Genomic DNA, 17,009 nt, shown 5'->3' on the forward strand with positions numbered 1-17,009 from the left:
GGGATACCTTTAGCTTGAACTATTAAAAACTTTTGGACATATTTTTCTTTTCATTATGATATTCAGTTTTATCCCATCCAAAACTAGCATAAGACCTCTTTGTACTTAATCATACTGTTAATAAAAACTATGCAATAATAAAAAAAACAACTTAAAATGTCCTTATTATAATACTGATTCAGGTACATTTTATATTAAAAACAAACAACAAATTTATGTACTGAAGATTAGCTTTATATTATGTAAGCCTTCAAGTAAGATCAAAGTTGTTCTAACATCTCAATGTTTAATTAGCAAGTACTACTGTACATCTTGATCTGCATTATTTCTTTGTGTTCATCCATGTATTGGTTTTCAAATTCATATTCAATATTCATGACTTAAAGAAATTATTACATCTTTTTACTGAAACTTCAGTAAAATGACCTTATTTCTGGTTGTGGTAGAAAGCATGATGGCTTTGTCCTAACTAACTTTATGAAACTTATCTGGTGGGCTTGATTTTTCCTGTCTCATGAATAGCATGCTATGTTGCTTTTTTTTCATGACCAGCAATTCTAACAAAAGGATGCTGTATTCATATAAAGCTTAGTAGAAAAAAAGGTGCCATGATGTCACCAGCCCACAACACCAGAATGTTAAATAATTTAAAACTACTGATTTACTTTATTTTGGAAAGAATACTGATCTGAAAGCCGGTTAGAAATAAAATATTTCATTATAAACTGGAGTCCACATCTCAGAACTCAGAGTTCTAAGAAATGTTAGAGGAGTAAACAGATGGCATCAGTGGCAGAATCATATTAAAAATAATAATAAGATATTAGGAAGGAGCTTATGGCATTGTTACCATTCAAGAATGTGTAAGCAAAACTTATCTCAGCTAGCATGATCACTTAAACAAAATGGGAGAAGACAGGCTATCCAAACAGGTGTTTTACTGTCAAGATATCAGGGAAAAGTACCAGAGGGAAAAATTACATTTATGTAGGTTGTTGCAGATAGCAGAGCCTTAAAGATTGAAATAAAAGATCTGAAGTTCTGACAGATAACAGACTGATTTACAAAAATTGCTATAGGAAGTTGAAAGTTTAACCCAGTCCTGAAGATACTTTCAGGCGCAAACTTTGTTTGCTCACACTTGGATAAAGGATTAAACTAAATTTATTATACTCTAACCAAGTGGAAAATAAACTTTCAACATCTTTCTCTAAATCCAGAGTAATTTATTATAAAAGGGTGGCACACCAATTGGCAATTCCTATAGGTGGAGATGACCTGCTAATGCTTCTGCCTGATATCTCGACTTGGGCCTGGCTCCCACTGAAGAGACCTCAATAAAGGTCGAAACCGGTCTGGGTAGTGGCCCTTCCCTTAATGCATAACGTTAGACATATCCGCAAGGAGATGTGTTTTGCATTATGGGAGATACTAGGATAGGAGTGTTGATAGCTTGCTCCACCTTTGCAACGAGTTGCCCTGGTGTAGTACCACCTTAACCCAGTCCTGAAGATACTTTCAGGCGCAAACTTTGTTTGCTCACACTTGGATAAAGGATTAAACTAAATTTATTATTTGCTATAGGAAGTTAGTAAAAATGTACTAACTTCCTTGCCTATGGTTCTCTCATAGTATCCAGCACTTCGAAGCTATCTGTCAGGAATTATTATGATGGCAAACCTTAGTTTTAGAAATTACAACTACCTTAGGTCTTCTTTATAATACATATTTCTCAATTAAATGTACGAGGTTCTGATGTTGAAAAATGTTTTCACAATTTAGAAATTATTTTATAGTTGTTGATGAACTGGTTATTATCTTTATTTCATTTTTTATAAGTAAAAGTTTGATTTTCTTGTTAAGGAAATTACTTTTTAATTATGATTACCTTTGATTTAGAATGGGCTTACACCTCTTCATTTGTGTGCCCAAGAGGACCATGTAAATGTGGCAGCTATACTAGTTAAGAACGGTGCAGAAATTGGACCACAAACTAAAGCAGGATATACTCCACTCCATGTTGCTTGTCATTTTGGTCAAATAAATATGATACGTTTTTTGCTGCAACATGGAGCAGATGTCAATGCTACAACATCAGTAAGTACAAAGTGTGATGTATTTTCTAGTTTACTCATTTCTTATAATTGTTTAAATATACAATCTCATTAGCAACTACAATTAATTAAATTTTAGAAAATTTTATATTGTCCCTCCACATGAGGCACCTGCTCGTAGTGGAGGAGGACCTCCCAGCAATGGTACTGACTTTTTCATTCTTATTCTTTTTCTATGCTTTTCTTCCCTTATTCTTCACTCCACTTCTCCTGATTTTTTTTTGCTATCCTGTCTTCCACACCACCCTCACTGGGATCCAATGCCTTAATACTGGTTTGCTATGCTATGCAACCTATAGACATCCAGAAAGGGGAGTGGGGGGGGGGAGAATCCTTGTATTCTTGCACTATTTTGGCCTTTGCTCCAGCAAAACAAGTTGTCCTGGGTGGCCCGAGCAGAATTATTTGTCTGGTGGACTTGCCTGTGCAATGGTCAGTGATATTGTAAGTTTCCTTCTCCATTGTCCAAGGACAGTGTTCAAGACTAATCGTGGTACCAGTTTTGAATGTGTGGTAGCCCTGGCATTCTACTCCAAACACAACCAAAGCTTTCTTACGAGTAAGTGTTCATGTGTGTGTGTGTTTCTGGTGGGTAAGGAGTTCTGATGCTGAAATAAACTATCTGAATTTGAATAATTCTTCATTCTCTTATTTATCAGGGGCACTCAACATGCCCCAACTATGTTCATCTGGATTGGAGATCTGTGGTGTTGATTCCATGTTCAGAAACCATTGCAACATCAACAAAAAACTTAATCTTACATTCAAGAGAGAACCATTCTTTTGGGGAAAATGTTGCCCTTCTTCATCAAGAAGAGTTTACCAAGATATACAAAATAAATCAAGAAACTCCATTCAGAGGACATTCTTATCGAAGCAGGAACAATGACACAGTCTGAAAAACTACTTTGTGCAACATCTGTTGGGGAAATACCAATCGTGGTCACCACTAGAAAATAAGGAGATCTGCTCTGAATTGAAGGACCAAGGAGTGACAGCCATAAGGAGAATCCTGAAACATAAGGATGGCACCTGATTCCCACCAGGAACATCATCCTCATGTCCCTCGCAGCATCACATTGAAACCACCACCACCATCTGTCAAGCAGGTTACCTCAACTGCTGAGTTAGACTCTGCATCAAGAACTTTTGCACTGCTTTGAATGTCAGGAGTATGGTCATTCTCAGACCGCCTGTAATGGTTCTTCCATCTATGCCCCATGTTTGATGACCGTAAAAGCCATGGAAACAAAGACTAAGTGCAAAACACTAAAATACTCCAATTGTAAGGTAGATCACCAAGATTACTCCTGAGCATGGCAAAGGTAGAAGGATGAAAAGAGGATACAAAAAATTAAGCCTGAGCAGATAATCCCTTATATCCTACTCTTCCTCTAATGTTTGTTCAGGCAGTATCCCATAGAGTGTTGTGTCCATTTGAATCCCATATTAAAAGGGGATGGTAATTACAATATGATGCTATCAAGGTCATTCTGAGGCGTGGGGGAGAGATGCACAGTAAATAAGTAGATACAGCACAGTGTTATAAGAGATTAGAATGAGGGTCAGATGGCAACTGCTTCTTCATTGTATTAAGTCCCACTTAATACCGTGTAGAAGCAGTTGCCATCTGACTCTCAGTCTAATCTCTTATAACACTGTGCTGTATATACTCACTCTTCCTTCTCACAGAATGACCTTGATTGCATCATATTACAGTTACCATCTCCTTTTAATGTGGGATTTAAATGGACAAAACACTCTTGGATACTGTCTGAACTAACATCAGAGGAAAAGTTGTGGAATGTTTGCCTAAACAATAATCTCCTCCTCTCGAACACCTTCTTACCTAAACATTCACTGCCATTTACTTAACTGTCTGCTCACTCTCTGTTTTCCAACATTTTCAGAAGTGATCATTTCCCCATCATATCCACTTTTTTGCATGAGGAAACCATGCACCATGTATATCACAATACAAAATCCAGAAAGCTGACTGGCTCGTCTTCTCTTCCTTAGCAGAATTCAGTTTGTGAAGTTCAGATCATCTTCTATCATTGATGCAGTGAATCCTGTGACTGAGTATTACACAATCTGCTACAACTTCTATTCCTAAAACAACAACTACTTGGTTTCTACTTTTCAATAAACTGTGATTGACTGCTGATTGCACAGCAGCCAAGTAGGCTCAGAATAAAGCTTGGAATATCTTCTGTAGATACCCCCACAACAACAAACCTTGTAGTCTTCTAACATGCCTAAGTTGTTAGGGCCATAAGGAATCCTGGATCCCATACACATTTTCTATAATAAATGCAACCAACAGCCAAGAATTTTGGGATAAAATCTAGAAACTGAAGGACACATATACCACCTTCGATCCTTGAAAATAACTGACATACATTTGCTGACCCAATAGCAATCACCAACACTCTTGAGGAGATTTTTTTGCTAAAATATCTACAACATTTTATACCTAAGAGTTTCTTGCCCAAAAATGTAAAGCAGAAAAGCAACAAACTCTTTTCTTTATGAGTATTACAAAAGATTACAACAGACTGTTCATAAAATAAGAAATTAGAGCTGCTTTGCTTAAATAAGAACATCCACTATGAGATGGTCAGACATCTTTCGTTATCTGTCATGTTTTAATTGCTGTACCTGTTCAACAGAAGATTCTGTAAGAATATCTTTCTGGATACCTAGCAAAATATAACTGTCATTGCCTTTCCTAAGCTTACATTATCATCTGCGGATACCCCATAATATCATCAAACCGCATTGCTCTGAAATTTGTCCAAGCAAAACATCTGTCGCAAAAGCTAAAAGGAATCCTAGATCCAATACACATCTTTAACAAGAGCACCCAACACTAAAGAAGTATGGGATAAAATCTGGAAAATGAAGGGCAAGTCTACCACCCTCCCACTCCCCAGTCTTGAACATAACAGATGCACAATTGCTGACACTTGGAGAGATTTTTGCCAATGTGTCAGCAACATCATCTTATCCACTGGAGTTCCATGCCTAAATGTGGCAAGCAGAAAAACAACAAATTCCGTTTTCTGAGTGGATGGAAAACTATAGCAAGCTTGTTTCTCAAACTTCCAACAGATTACAGGCAGATGATAAGAGAGTGTTATGTTCTTACTTTTGTGTCGTTTGGTGTGTGTGCTGTGTGACTATGTGACTGCCTTATTGTTATGTCTCTAGCTGTCTTTACTTTAACTTTACAGTTAACGTTAATTTTTGTATCACTTAATATCAGATATTCGTTTGCTGACAAATTTGTATTGATTAAAGACTGCGCCAGCCGGTAACTAAACTCTGATACAATATCCAAGAATACTTAAAGAAATTGTAGGGATCATGAGGCATGCAGTCGTGGTCCCAATTCTTATATCACTATTGGTTTCCCCCTTAATGCTCGGCACGTAAATTTTCAAACGGTAGCTCAATCCTCAGAAAGCATGACAAACTCATTTGATTGTATATAAAGAAACACATTTATTATGGCACAAAGACAAGTATACATGTTAATCAAATCCTTAATCTTAAACGAGTCTGGGTTCCCTTTACTTAATTAATCACATCCAAAACTTCTATATTATAATCCCTTACTTGACACAAATTTCTCACTTCTATACGTAATATCTATTCTCAGACTCTTATATTATAACTAAGTTACCTAATATTATCACACATGTAATATTGCATATATACACAAGACAACTCAATAATTCTGACATGAACTTCTCTAGGGTAATGCTTCTTATTCTTGCTTAATCCTCCCTCCAAAATTTTAGCTAACATTTAATTACCTTCTGACCACATAACATTACTGTTCCTAAATTACACAAACAAAATTTGGACCTCGGCCTCCTATTTGCCTGGCGCCTAATATGCTTTCTTCTCAACCGCAGACAAAAGTGTCCAAATCGCTGACTGTTCTTATAGCACTACATGGAAGTAGTATGCTTCCTTAACTTCTGCTTCCTTATTCCACAGTTACTTTAATCCAACATTTAACATAAGAAAATCTTATGCTTACCGTTCTTTCTTTGAACTGGATATTCTGGTCTGCTTACAGTATCTTCACAGATGGCGGCCTTGCTATTCCTTTGTTTCCATACGAACCAAAAACACTCATACACAGATTTGAACACTGACGTTGATTTCATCAGTGGCTCTTTCTTCTTATGGATCTGAATACATTGTAGTTGCAGCCTTGGCCCACGCAGCATACATAGCAAGGGGGGATTCTTGCTACACGTGGCGGCAAGCTCTACACAGCTCTCCGACAGGAAACTAGGTGCCGACGAAACCCGGAGACAAGAAAAAAGAGAACGATTCGAATCCCTGCCGAAACCTTTATACCTCAAAACAGCTCCCTCACTCGGCGGTGTCGTCACGCATACGGCGACTGCCGATTTTACGCTGTGGCCACTGACTGTTTTTACATGGCTTAAAACATGCTCTAGCTTATACATATTTACTTGGCAATTTATACATGATTTTATATTCTAATTCATTTACAACTATTCTCTATTAAACTCATGGGTTATTTTAACACCGTTCAGGGCTTACACACTTCGATATTTACATGTTCTTGGGACATTAGTCGGTACATTTCCCATCCGGAGGCATAAGTATGTCCTTATCCACTCCTTCTGAGACAACTTAATGTTGGGTGGGAAAAAAGGTGACTCATCATTTTTTTTCCGACACAACAAGAGAAACTTTTATCCCTGTGACAGTCATCATGGAATAGAGCCCGACAATAAGATCTATGAAATCAAATTGTTAGTCTATTTTATGCAGGGATCATGAAGAGGAAGTTGTTCTTGCCCAATTCTGGGCATGTCATAGTCATCTTACACACTTTTCCGTTGAGGGGTGATGATCCACCTATATGTGAGTTGTGTGATGTAACCATCATTTATGTTTTAATCTACAGCCCTTGTTTCATCAATGACCACAATCACTATTTTAGTAATATTCATAATTTGTCTGAGCTCTATCACTCAGACAGATTTTATCAGATTCATCAAGTGTTATTACTGTTTGTAAATTTTTACAGAGCATTAATATTTATGACCTTATAGCATTATGTACATATTGTATATATTAGTTTTATTAGTTAAACTTATTGTATCTATGCTTTTAACACCTGGTTTTTTTTTAGGTATGCTTTTATAAATTTTCTTACACTTGTTTTTATAATACTTAGCAATACTTAGTCTTTATTTGAGTTGTAAGTCAGCAGCTAGAATTGATGGAAGTACAGGAAGATGGTTTAATGTTAAATCTGGTGTGAGACAAGGATGTACATTATTCCCCTCTGTTATTCACTATCTATATGGATCACATTATGAAGGAAAGTGGTATTAAACATGATATCAAAACTGGAGATGTTAATGTCAGCTCTTTGCTTTATGCGGACAATGTTATACTTATCAATAAATTTGTTACAAGTCTGCAAGATTCCTTGACTAAATTGAATAACTGTTGTAATAGATATGGTATGAAGGTCAGCAACAAAAAGACAAAGACAATGAAAATAGGCAGAATCATTGAAAATGTTAACTGTATTGTGAACGGAGAACCTGTAGAACAAGTAAAACATTTCACCTACTTAGACAGGATTTTTAGTGAAGATGGTAAATTAAATATGGAAATAGATAACAGAATCAATAAAGCTGCTTTAGTAGGAAGTCAATTGAATAAATTCATATGGAATAAGAGAGAAATTAGTCGGAACACTAAATTAGCTGTATGCAAGACAGTGCTCAAACCAGTTTTAACTTATGGATTTGAGAGCTGGGTCAGAAGACTGGGTCACTTGACCAAAGACTAGAGACCACGGATATGAGAATCCTGAGAAAGAATAGAGGCGTGAACAGATGACATCAAAGGCAATATTATATTGAGGATGCATATTAGGAAAGAACTTGACATTGTCAGCATCCAGGAATGCGTTAGCAGAGCTAATCTCAGGTGGTATGGTCATTTAAACAGATTGGGCGAGGAAAGATTAGCAAAACAAGTGTTCTCTGCCAGGTTGGCAGGAAAACGACCCAGAGGAAGGCCAAGATATAGGTGGATTGATACGGTACAAAGTGCCTTAGATGACAGAAATATAAGATCTGATAATATTGGAGTCTTGACAAGTAACAGACTGATCTGGAGGAAAATTGTAGATAGGAAGTTAGTAATGATGTAAATTTTTCATGTAGTACTATCATATCCTGTACACCCCCTTGAGGGTACATGGCAGGAATTTGATGATGATGATGATGATGATGTTTTTATACACATTTTTACATTCCTTTTATATGCTACCTACCTTGTATATTTGGAAATGTGACCTATGCCAATGTGTTAGCTCTCAATATCTCCATAGGTCTAGTTGCAATTACTCTAAGGCTAGAGATGGTTTTGCGCACAACTGGTGGTAGAGCCAGAGTTTGACATGGTGGGCATTTATCTCTCTGAGTAGAGGTAAGGTTCAGTACAGTATTTTCCAGCAGAATGAATGCTTGAGTGTACTGGAATGAGTCGGGTCTAGCGTGATCTTATTAGATCACTTTTTTTCACTTAATAAAATTCAATACCGAAAGGGTCTGGGTAATAACCAGTGGGTACTTGAGCCTGCTCACATGAGGCAGTTGTTGGGAACCGATTGATAAACTGACAATAAGCTTGTATATGATGACATGGAAAATTCCAGCCAGCCATGCTTATTTTGGTACCCTTTGTTCTTGCTTTTCCCTGTCCCTTTCCTTGCATAGCAGCCTGTGTAGGGATTATCTCTGCTAGTAATTTTACAGGACTATTATTTTTCAATAAACATCTGCTTAATTTGGCCTAGGGTGCTTCCTCTTAAGGTAGTGATATACCCATGCCTTATGTCTGTCAAACATTTGACATATCCAGAACTGTCATGAACCTTAATAAGGTCATTACCCTAAGAAGTGACCCAGGCAAAATTAAGTGGATATTTTCTGATAATGGAATTTGTTTTTACATTTGGTGGGTTTTAAGTGCTCACAAAGGAAGAATTCATCACTTTTTTTTTTTAGTGAACCAGTTGTTAAAAATGTATCATCACATCCTTTGTAATAACCTTTTCCATAATGCCATTATGTGTGCTCATGGTGTATGCTCTTCATTATGGGATATTAGCGCCGAATAGGAGGGGAAAGTAATCTTTAGAAATCACTGCCTTTATTGGTAGTTCGATGGCTGAAGATGTTTTCATTTTATCTAAGAGGAAGGGCGATTTATTTTTTTTAATCTTTTCTGGTACTAAGATCAAAAAAGATAGTAGCTCTTGCTGAATTGGCAGGGTAGATGCTCATTTGAATTCGCTGCCTTTATTGGTAGCTCGATGGCAAAGGATGGTTGTTTTACTTAAGAGGAGGGACGATTGGTAGAGGAAGAGGATGGTTGCTTTTGCCCAATGCAAAATCTGATTTACCTCTTTTAAATCACGATAGAAATACAAAAACTTTTAAAAATTTAAATGTAATTTTTCTAATAAAAAAAAATTAACCCTTAGTCCGTCTACAGTACCAATGTACTATTTGTTTACAACCTTTTGTAAGTGAGAATTACAAAATAAATACATAAATAAAACTTGATGTGAAATCAATTTTCTCTGTATACAAATAGGCCCTAGTCATGAAGATGTTTCATGCAAACTTTAGTTTGCCCACACTTTTTCAAAATAAGGACAAAAAAAGAATATCATTCCTAGTTTCCAAGACGATATAATTTATTATTTTGAGAGAGAAGATAGATGTTGCCATCTCCTTTCTTTCTTTTCTACCAGCTCTGAACATCTTTAGTTTCCTTTTTTCCCCATGTTCATTTTCAGAATAGGCTACCTATATTAGTTTTCCAAAAAAAAATATCTTCAGTTTCCAAAAAGAACCTGAAATAAATTTCTCCTTTGTAGTCACCTCTTATTTCACACTACAATGTGCTATAATTCTTTGCCTTCTCATGTGGATGATTCAGACGAAATACATACAAATTCATTCAGTTTTAGACATATACACACAGAACTTTTAAAAATTTTCAGCACAGAAGTAAAGGAACTACTCTATTTTCGCATACTGTATTGCTTGAAATGCGGAAAGGCAGCAGGAGTAGATGATATTCGATCAGAAATGCTTAAGTATTGTGGTATAAAAGTCTTACAGTGGCTGCACTGCATACTTCAGAAGGCCTAGACAAAGGGATGAATTACCGATGATTGGAGTAGAGCTCACATAGTACCCATATATAAAAAGAGAAATAAAACTGAATGTGAGAATTACTGAGGTATTTCCCTACTGAGTGTTCCTGGTAAGATTTATGCAAGTATACTTGAGAAATGGTTGAGAAGAATTGTGGAAGAAAAGCTTGGTGAAGAACAAGCTGGATTCAGGCCAAATAGATGCTGTCAGGATCGGATCTTCACTTTACGACAAATAGTTGAGAAGTCATGGGAATATAATAAAGATCTGTATTTAAGTTTTGTCGATCTGGAAAAGGCATATGACAATGTTCCAAGAGAGAAGCTATTCAATACGCTACAGTTATATGGTGTCAATGGGGCATTATATCAAGCAATACTTAGTCTTTATTTGAGTTGTAAGTCAGCAGTTAGAATTGAAGGAAGTACAGGAAGATGGTTTAATGTTAAATCTGGTGTTAGACAAGGATGTACATTTTCCCTTATCTATGAGGATCACATTATGAAGGAAAGTGGTATTAAACATGATATCAAAATTGGAGATGTTAATGTCAGCTCCTTGCTTTACGCGGACGATGTTATACTTATAAATAAATCCACTACAAGTCTGCAAGATTCCCTGACTAAATTGAATAACTGTTGTAATAAATATGGTATGAAGGTCAGCAATAAAAGGACAAAGACAATGAAAATAGGCAGAATCGTTGAAAATATCAACTGCATTGTGAACGGAGAACCTGTGGAACAAGTAAAACATTTCAGCTACTTAGGCACGATTTTTAGTGAAGATGATAAATTAAATATGGAAATAGACAACAGAATCAATAAAGCTGGTATGGTAGGAAGTCAATTGAATACATTTATATGGAATAAGAGAGAAATTAGTCGCAACACTAAATTAGCTGTATACAAGACAGTGTTCAAACCAGTTTTAACTTATGGATCTGGGAGCTGGGTCAGAAGTAAAACATTTGCCCAAAGACTAGAGACCATGGATATGAGAGTCCTGAGAGAGATTAAAGGCATGAACAGATTGGATCAATGGCAATACTATATTAAAAATGAGGATATGAGGAAAGAACTTGACACTGTCAGCATCCAGGAATGCCTTAGCAGAGCTAATCTCAGGTGGTATGGTCACTTAAACAGAATGGGCGAGAAAAATAGCAAAACAAGTGTTCTTTGCAAGGTTGGTAGGAAAACAACCCAGAGGAAGACCGTGATATAGGTGGATTGATATGGTACAAAGTGCTTTTGATGATAGAAATATAAGATCTGGTAATGTTGGAGTCTTGGCAAGTAACAGACTGATTTGGAGGAAAATTGTAGATAGAAAGTTAGTAATGATATAAATTTTTCAGTTGTACTATCATATCCTATACACCCCCTTGAGGGTACATGGCAGGAATTTGATGAAAATGATGATGTATTTCTAAATTTAAAATATTGTATTCCAACAAGTTAATCTGATAAATCAGCTTTCTTATCTCAAAATAATTCATTCAGAATAAGTTGACCCATTTAAAGGATCTCTAAGACAACTACATAAAACTTACATAGCAAAATAGCACCTCCTTAGCGCAATTGGATGAACGACTGTATGCTGTGCCCTTCAATTAGAAAAGGCCTAAGTTAGATTCCCGTCGTGACGGGAGGAATCTTTATTTGGACTTTTTCGATTGAAGGTGAGTTAGTCAATCTCATATGGAGGTAGCAGGGTTTTTTTCTTTCAGAAACTCGGGTTTTCCTCCCGCATATAGACAAATCGGCCCTTCAGAATACACACAATTTGCAGACAAAAAATACTAGCTGTGGTGGTGGTTGTGGCCAGTAGATGACATTGGTGTAGTAGAAGTTCGGTATGGTAGTGGAGACGGGGAGTTGTATAGTGGGTGTCCTCCCGCAATGAGTCTTGGGACTCCTTGGAGGTGTCACGAATAATAATAATCTTCTTCTTCTTCTACTACGCGTTATTCCCGCTAGCTATGCAGGGTCCGCGTGTTACATTTAGATGCAACTTCTTGTTAGTACTACTCCCAACCGACCCGTCGCCTGGTCTGCCACTGGTGGGGATATATTTTTGACTGTAGAGGCGTATGTTCACGGGGCCGGTTTGCCTGTTTGCGGGATGAAAAACGCCAGATAAACTGGCGGAAAAAACCCTACTGACCGCGCCCAAGACTGGCTAACTTGGCTATGCCTGAGGAAGATCCTCAAATTCCTCACGTCTACAATGGGAATCGAACCTGGGACACTCCTTCCCCAGGCATATGGTTGCGAAGCGCAAAGCAACTAGGCTAACCGCGCGGTTGTCACGAATAATAATAATAAAATTTATCTTAATTCTATATATTAAAGAAATTATTTTTGTGCATTTAAACAGATTAACAATAATTGTACAAAAGAAGAATAAATATCAATATCTCTCGTTCAAGTAAAGGTTTCACTTTGAAATGGTAAGTTTCTGATAGCACTTCCCTATATGGAGGTCTATTAAATAATTTTGGAAAATTTAACAGTTTAATGGAGCATAATGAAAATCAAATGTCAAATACACATATACATGCTCATACACAGAAGGCTATGCCTTTTCATATAGAACATTTTTAAAGAAATAGTACTAAATTGTATAAATGCATAAGTCTTTCTTCTAGTGATGATCTTCTTGTATGCACTAACAGTTCTTTTTTTATTTTTTATTTCCTCTAGCATGGATATACTCCACTTCATCAGGCAGCTCAACAAGGACATACACTTATTATTAACCTTTTGTTAGAACACAAAGCATCTCCTAATAATGTAACAAATGTAAGTAAATTTGTAGTTTGGGATCATTTTAGAAGTGAAATTAATTAAAAATAAATGATTCTATATAATTACTATCAAGTGATTTAGAATACTTTTTTTCAAAAAATATGTTTATAAAAATGAAATATAAAATTACTGTTAAATCAACTTAGAAAAAGATTCAGCTGGAATTAAGATTGGTGGCAGAAAAAGAAATAATATATGCAGATGATACAACCTTCATAAAAAAAACTAAAGAAGATCTGGAGTGGTTGACTCTATTGGATAAGAGGGAAAGTGACAAAGCCAGGCTTAATTGAAACATCAGGAAAACAAAGTGATGGCTTCTGACAATTTAAATGAATTGATTATAGAGGGAGATAAAATAGAAATAATTGAAAGTTATGATTTACTGTGATCCAGAATCAGAAATGATGGTAAATGTGAAGATGAAATTAAATGAAGGATAGTCATGTGGAAAAAAGCTATGTTAAACCTGACAAAAATTATGCAAGATATTGGTGTGAGTAAGTAAGGCCATGAAAGTTAGAATTGTTAATGCATTTTTGAAAATTATGGAGACAACTACCGTGTTTGAATAAAAACTTTAGTTTAATATAACTAAAATCTACATTCGACGTTTCAACCTTTATGTCAAGGTCATCTTCTGGAGCATACAACTATATACAGGAAACAAGCTATACTACAATCAAACTGGTTTGTTAAAGACACTGACCAACCGCTACAACAATTGATGGCCTGACCTCTGGTGAGAAAAAAAAAAGTAAATAAAAAAATAAAATAAAATATTATACATCAACGCTAGAGTCCTATTATTAGTGTTGTCTACTACATACATATTAACATCATTCCAGCCAGTTGGTATGGAATGGTTTCTAATACTAGCTAAGGATTGGCTAGAGTCCTGACTTATGCTGGATCTTTCATATTGGTAGGCTGAATGTGTGCCATCCAGATCCTTAGAATTTTCATGCCATCTTTGTTGTTGATATTTGGGTGGTTTATCAGGATTTCGCAGGATTCCTTAAATTTCCTTTCGTACCAGGTTTTTGTGCGGTGTAAGGAGCAGGTGCTTTTCCAGTTGATTTGGTGTAAGGTGTTGAGTGCGTGGTCTGAGAGGCCTGCTTCACCATAATGGTTATATTTAATGTGTCTAATGTGTTCTTTCTTGCGTATAGGGATTGTCCGTCCTGTTTCACCAATGTACGGTAAGTTACAGGTGCAGTGGATGCAATAGACTCCAGGATGTGCTAATGGGAGGAGAGGATTCTTAGAGGAGTTGAATATGGTTTTAAGTTTAGTGGGTGGTTTAAAGGTGGCATTGAGGTTATAATGTTGTAGGATTCTGTTGATTTTTTCTGATAACCCTTTAATGTAGGGGATGGTTATGGTTTTACTGTAATCTAGATTCGTTTTTGTTGTAGTTTTATAGAGTATTTTATTAACAGTATTTTTGTTATAGCCATTATTTATGAATGTGTCAGTAATGATTTTTAGTTCTTGTTTCAGGGCTTGCTGGTTAGAGCAGATAGTTGTGGCTCTGTTTTTAAGGGTGTTGATGACTCCATATTTTTGTGATGGGTGGTGGTATGAATTAGCATGTATGTATTGGCCAGTGTGTGTCGGTTTTCGGTAGACTGTGAAGGATAGACTGCCTGAAGGAAGACGTGTGACTAGTGTGTCTAGGAATGGGAGCAAATTTTGGTTTTCGATTTCGATGGTAAATTGTATGCATTCGTGTTGTTTGTTCAGGTGGCTGAGGAATGTGTTTAGCGTTTGTCGCCCCATGCGGCTAGATCGCGAACACGTCGTCAACGTATTTAAGCCAGACTGTCGGTCTTAGCGTGGCGGAATCAAGAGCCCTTTGCTCAAAGGTTTCCATATAGAAGTTAGCGATTGGGGGGGGGGGAGATAGTGGTGAGCCCATGGCTGTACCTTCTTTTTGCAGGTAGAATCAAGAGCCCTTTGCTCAAAGGTTTCCATATAGAAGTTAGCGATTGGGGGGGGGGGAGATAGTGGTGAGCCCATGGCTGTACCTTCTTTTTGCAGGTAGAATTTGTTTTGCCACACACGAAGTAACCGAATGTAGGTTGAAACGTCGAATGTAGATTTTAGTTATATTAAACTAAAGTTTTTATTCAAACACAGTAGTTGTCTCCATAATTTTCAAAAATGCATTCGGATCACCGTGCAAGCCTAAAGAAAGGATTTAGAATTGTTAAAGCAGCAGTATTTCCAGTAGTGGTGTATGGATGTGAAAGCTGGATTATTAATAAGACAGACAGAAAGTGAATTGATTCATTTGAATTATGGATTGGAGGAGACTTAAGAATCCCATGGAATGCAAGGATGACCAATAAAAAGGTTTTAGAGAGTATAAAGATAGAATGCTCCTTGGAGGCAATGATTGCTAAGCAGAAGTTGATGTACTTTGGACATGTTGTGCTTGCTGATGAATCACTGGAAAAGGCGGTTATGTTCGGGAGGATTGAGGGAAAGAGAAGAAGAATAGGAAGACCACAAAAGAGTTAGATGGACAACTTAAATGAACTTACCAACTTAAACTTACAATTGCTGAAAGAAAGAACATGAGGCTGAGTGGGATGAAGAGTCTTTGTTCACAAGATCACCAAGAGTCAAAAATGACTTGATGGCACATAACAATTAAATCCAATCATATCTCATTTCAGATCATGCTAAAATATAATAATTACAAAAATTTATAGATCCGGAGAAGGCATATGACAAGGTGCTAAGAGGAAAAGCTATTTTGAATGCTGTAGATACAGGGTGCCATAATTAAAGAGGATGTGTTTAGAGCCCTGTAGCGAAAAATGTATTGGACGAAATTTAACCAAACTTGGTGGAGGTACAATGTGGAACATGGGGCTGTGATTTCCAGAAAAAGAAAAAAAATTATGCCACCAGCAGTCAATTGGCACTAGAATCATGTGATATTTTGCATAATCTCACTGTTTCTACTGATGAGATGGTGGATATAAGGAAGAAAGAAATGGATTTGCATCATTCTGATGAGACCGAAGTGCTATGGATCTCACCTTACCATAACGTGTGTTGCTAGTCAAGCTTTACTATCAACAATTCGGTAACACTATCGTGCTTCAAGAATTCTGGCATTTGAAGGACATGAGAAAAGGTCCAATGACAAGAAAAAATCCTAAGAAAATGATTTTACAATTTGAAAGTAGTAGATCTTTAGCAGTGGGGACAGGATGAAGGCACAAACAGATTATTCCTCAACAAGTTGACGCACAAAATTCACAGCAGTGCCTGGCAATATCAAGGACGCACATTGTTAACTCACACAGTTGCACATTTGGGCTGTGAATAACCCTCTTGTATTCCATCCACTCGCTGAAAGTCACAGTATTGTGTGGTTTCACTGCATTATTTATTATCAGTCTATACTTTTTCGAAGAACTTCACCTGACAGGACCAGTGACTTATACCATCGTTGTTGTTAGGTTTTGAGAGATGCAACAGTGAAGATGTCTTGACTCTACCATATTTATTCAGGATAGATCACCACCTCACATTGGATTGCCTCTACAGCGAATGTTATGAAAACAATTCACAGAACATAGTGATTAGTCATGTATTTCCCATAGCATAATCACCTTATTCACCTGATCTCAACCCCTGTGATGTTTGGTTGTGGGGCCATCTGAAACCATGATTTATGAAGCATATGTTCCTGATTTAGCAACCTTGAAAGACTGAATAATGTAGCATGTGAGGCAAAACAGTGCAGATCTGTTGCATTCCACTGCAGAAAATGTCATTCATAGAATGCAGTTCTTAGAACATCTAAAAGGAGGACATAT

At 36.7% G+C, this 17,009-nt stretch overlaps 1 protein-coding gene across 16 annotated transcripts in view; it reads left to right on the forward strand.

Annotated features, from left to right (window-relative positions):
* Positions 1–17,009, forward strand: part of LOC150095834 (uncharacterized) — a 1,527,755-nt gene that overhangs the window by 736,691 nt on the left and 774,055 nt on the right. For all 16 annotated transcript variants that reach the window (XM_090409494.1, XM_090409490.1, XM_090409495.1 and 13 more), the window contains 2 exons: positions 1,900–2,097; positions 13,066–13,164. In XM_090409494.1, coding sequence (XP_090265620.1) covers positions 1,900–2,097; positions 13,066–13,164 — 297 coding nt within the window. The remainder of the gene's footprint in view (positions 1–1,899; positions 2,098–13,065; positions 13,165–17,009) is intronic.

This window comes from Typopeltis vanoorti, chromosome 19 (assembly GCF_054136105.1).
Source record: "Typopeltis vanoorti isolate ZY-2024b chromosome 19, IOZ_Tvanoo_1.0, whole genome shotgun sequence".
Lineage (NCBI taxonomy): Eukaryota > Metazoa > Arthropoda > Arachnida > Uropygi > Thelyphonidae > Typopeltis > Typopeltis vanoorti.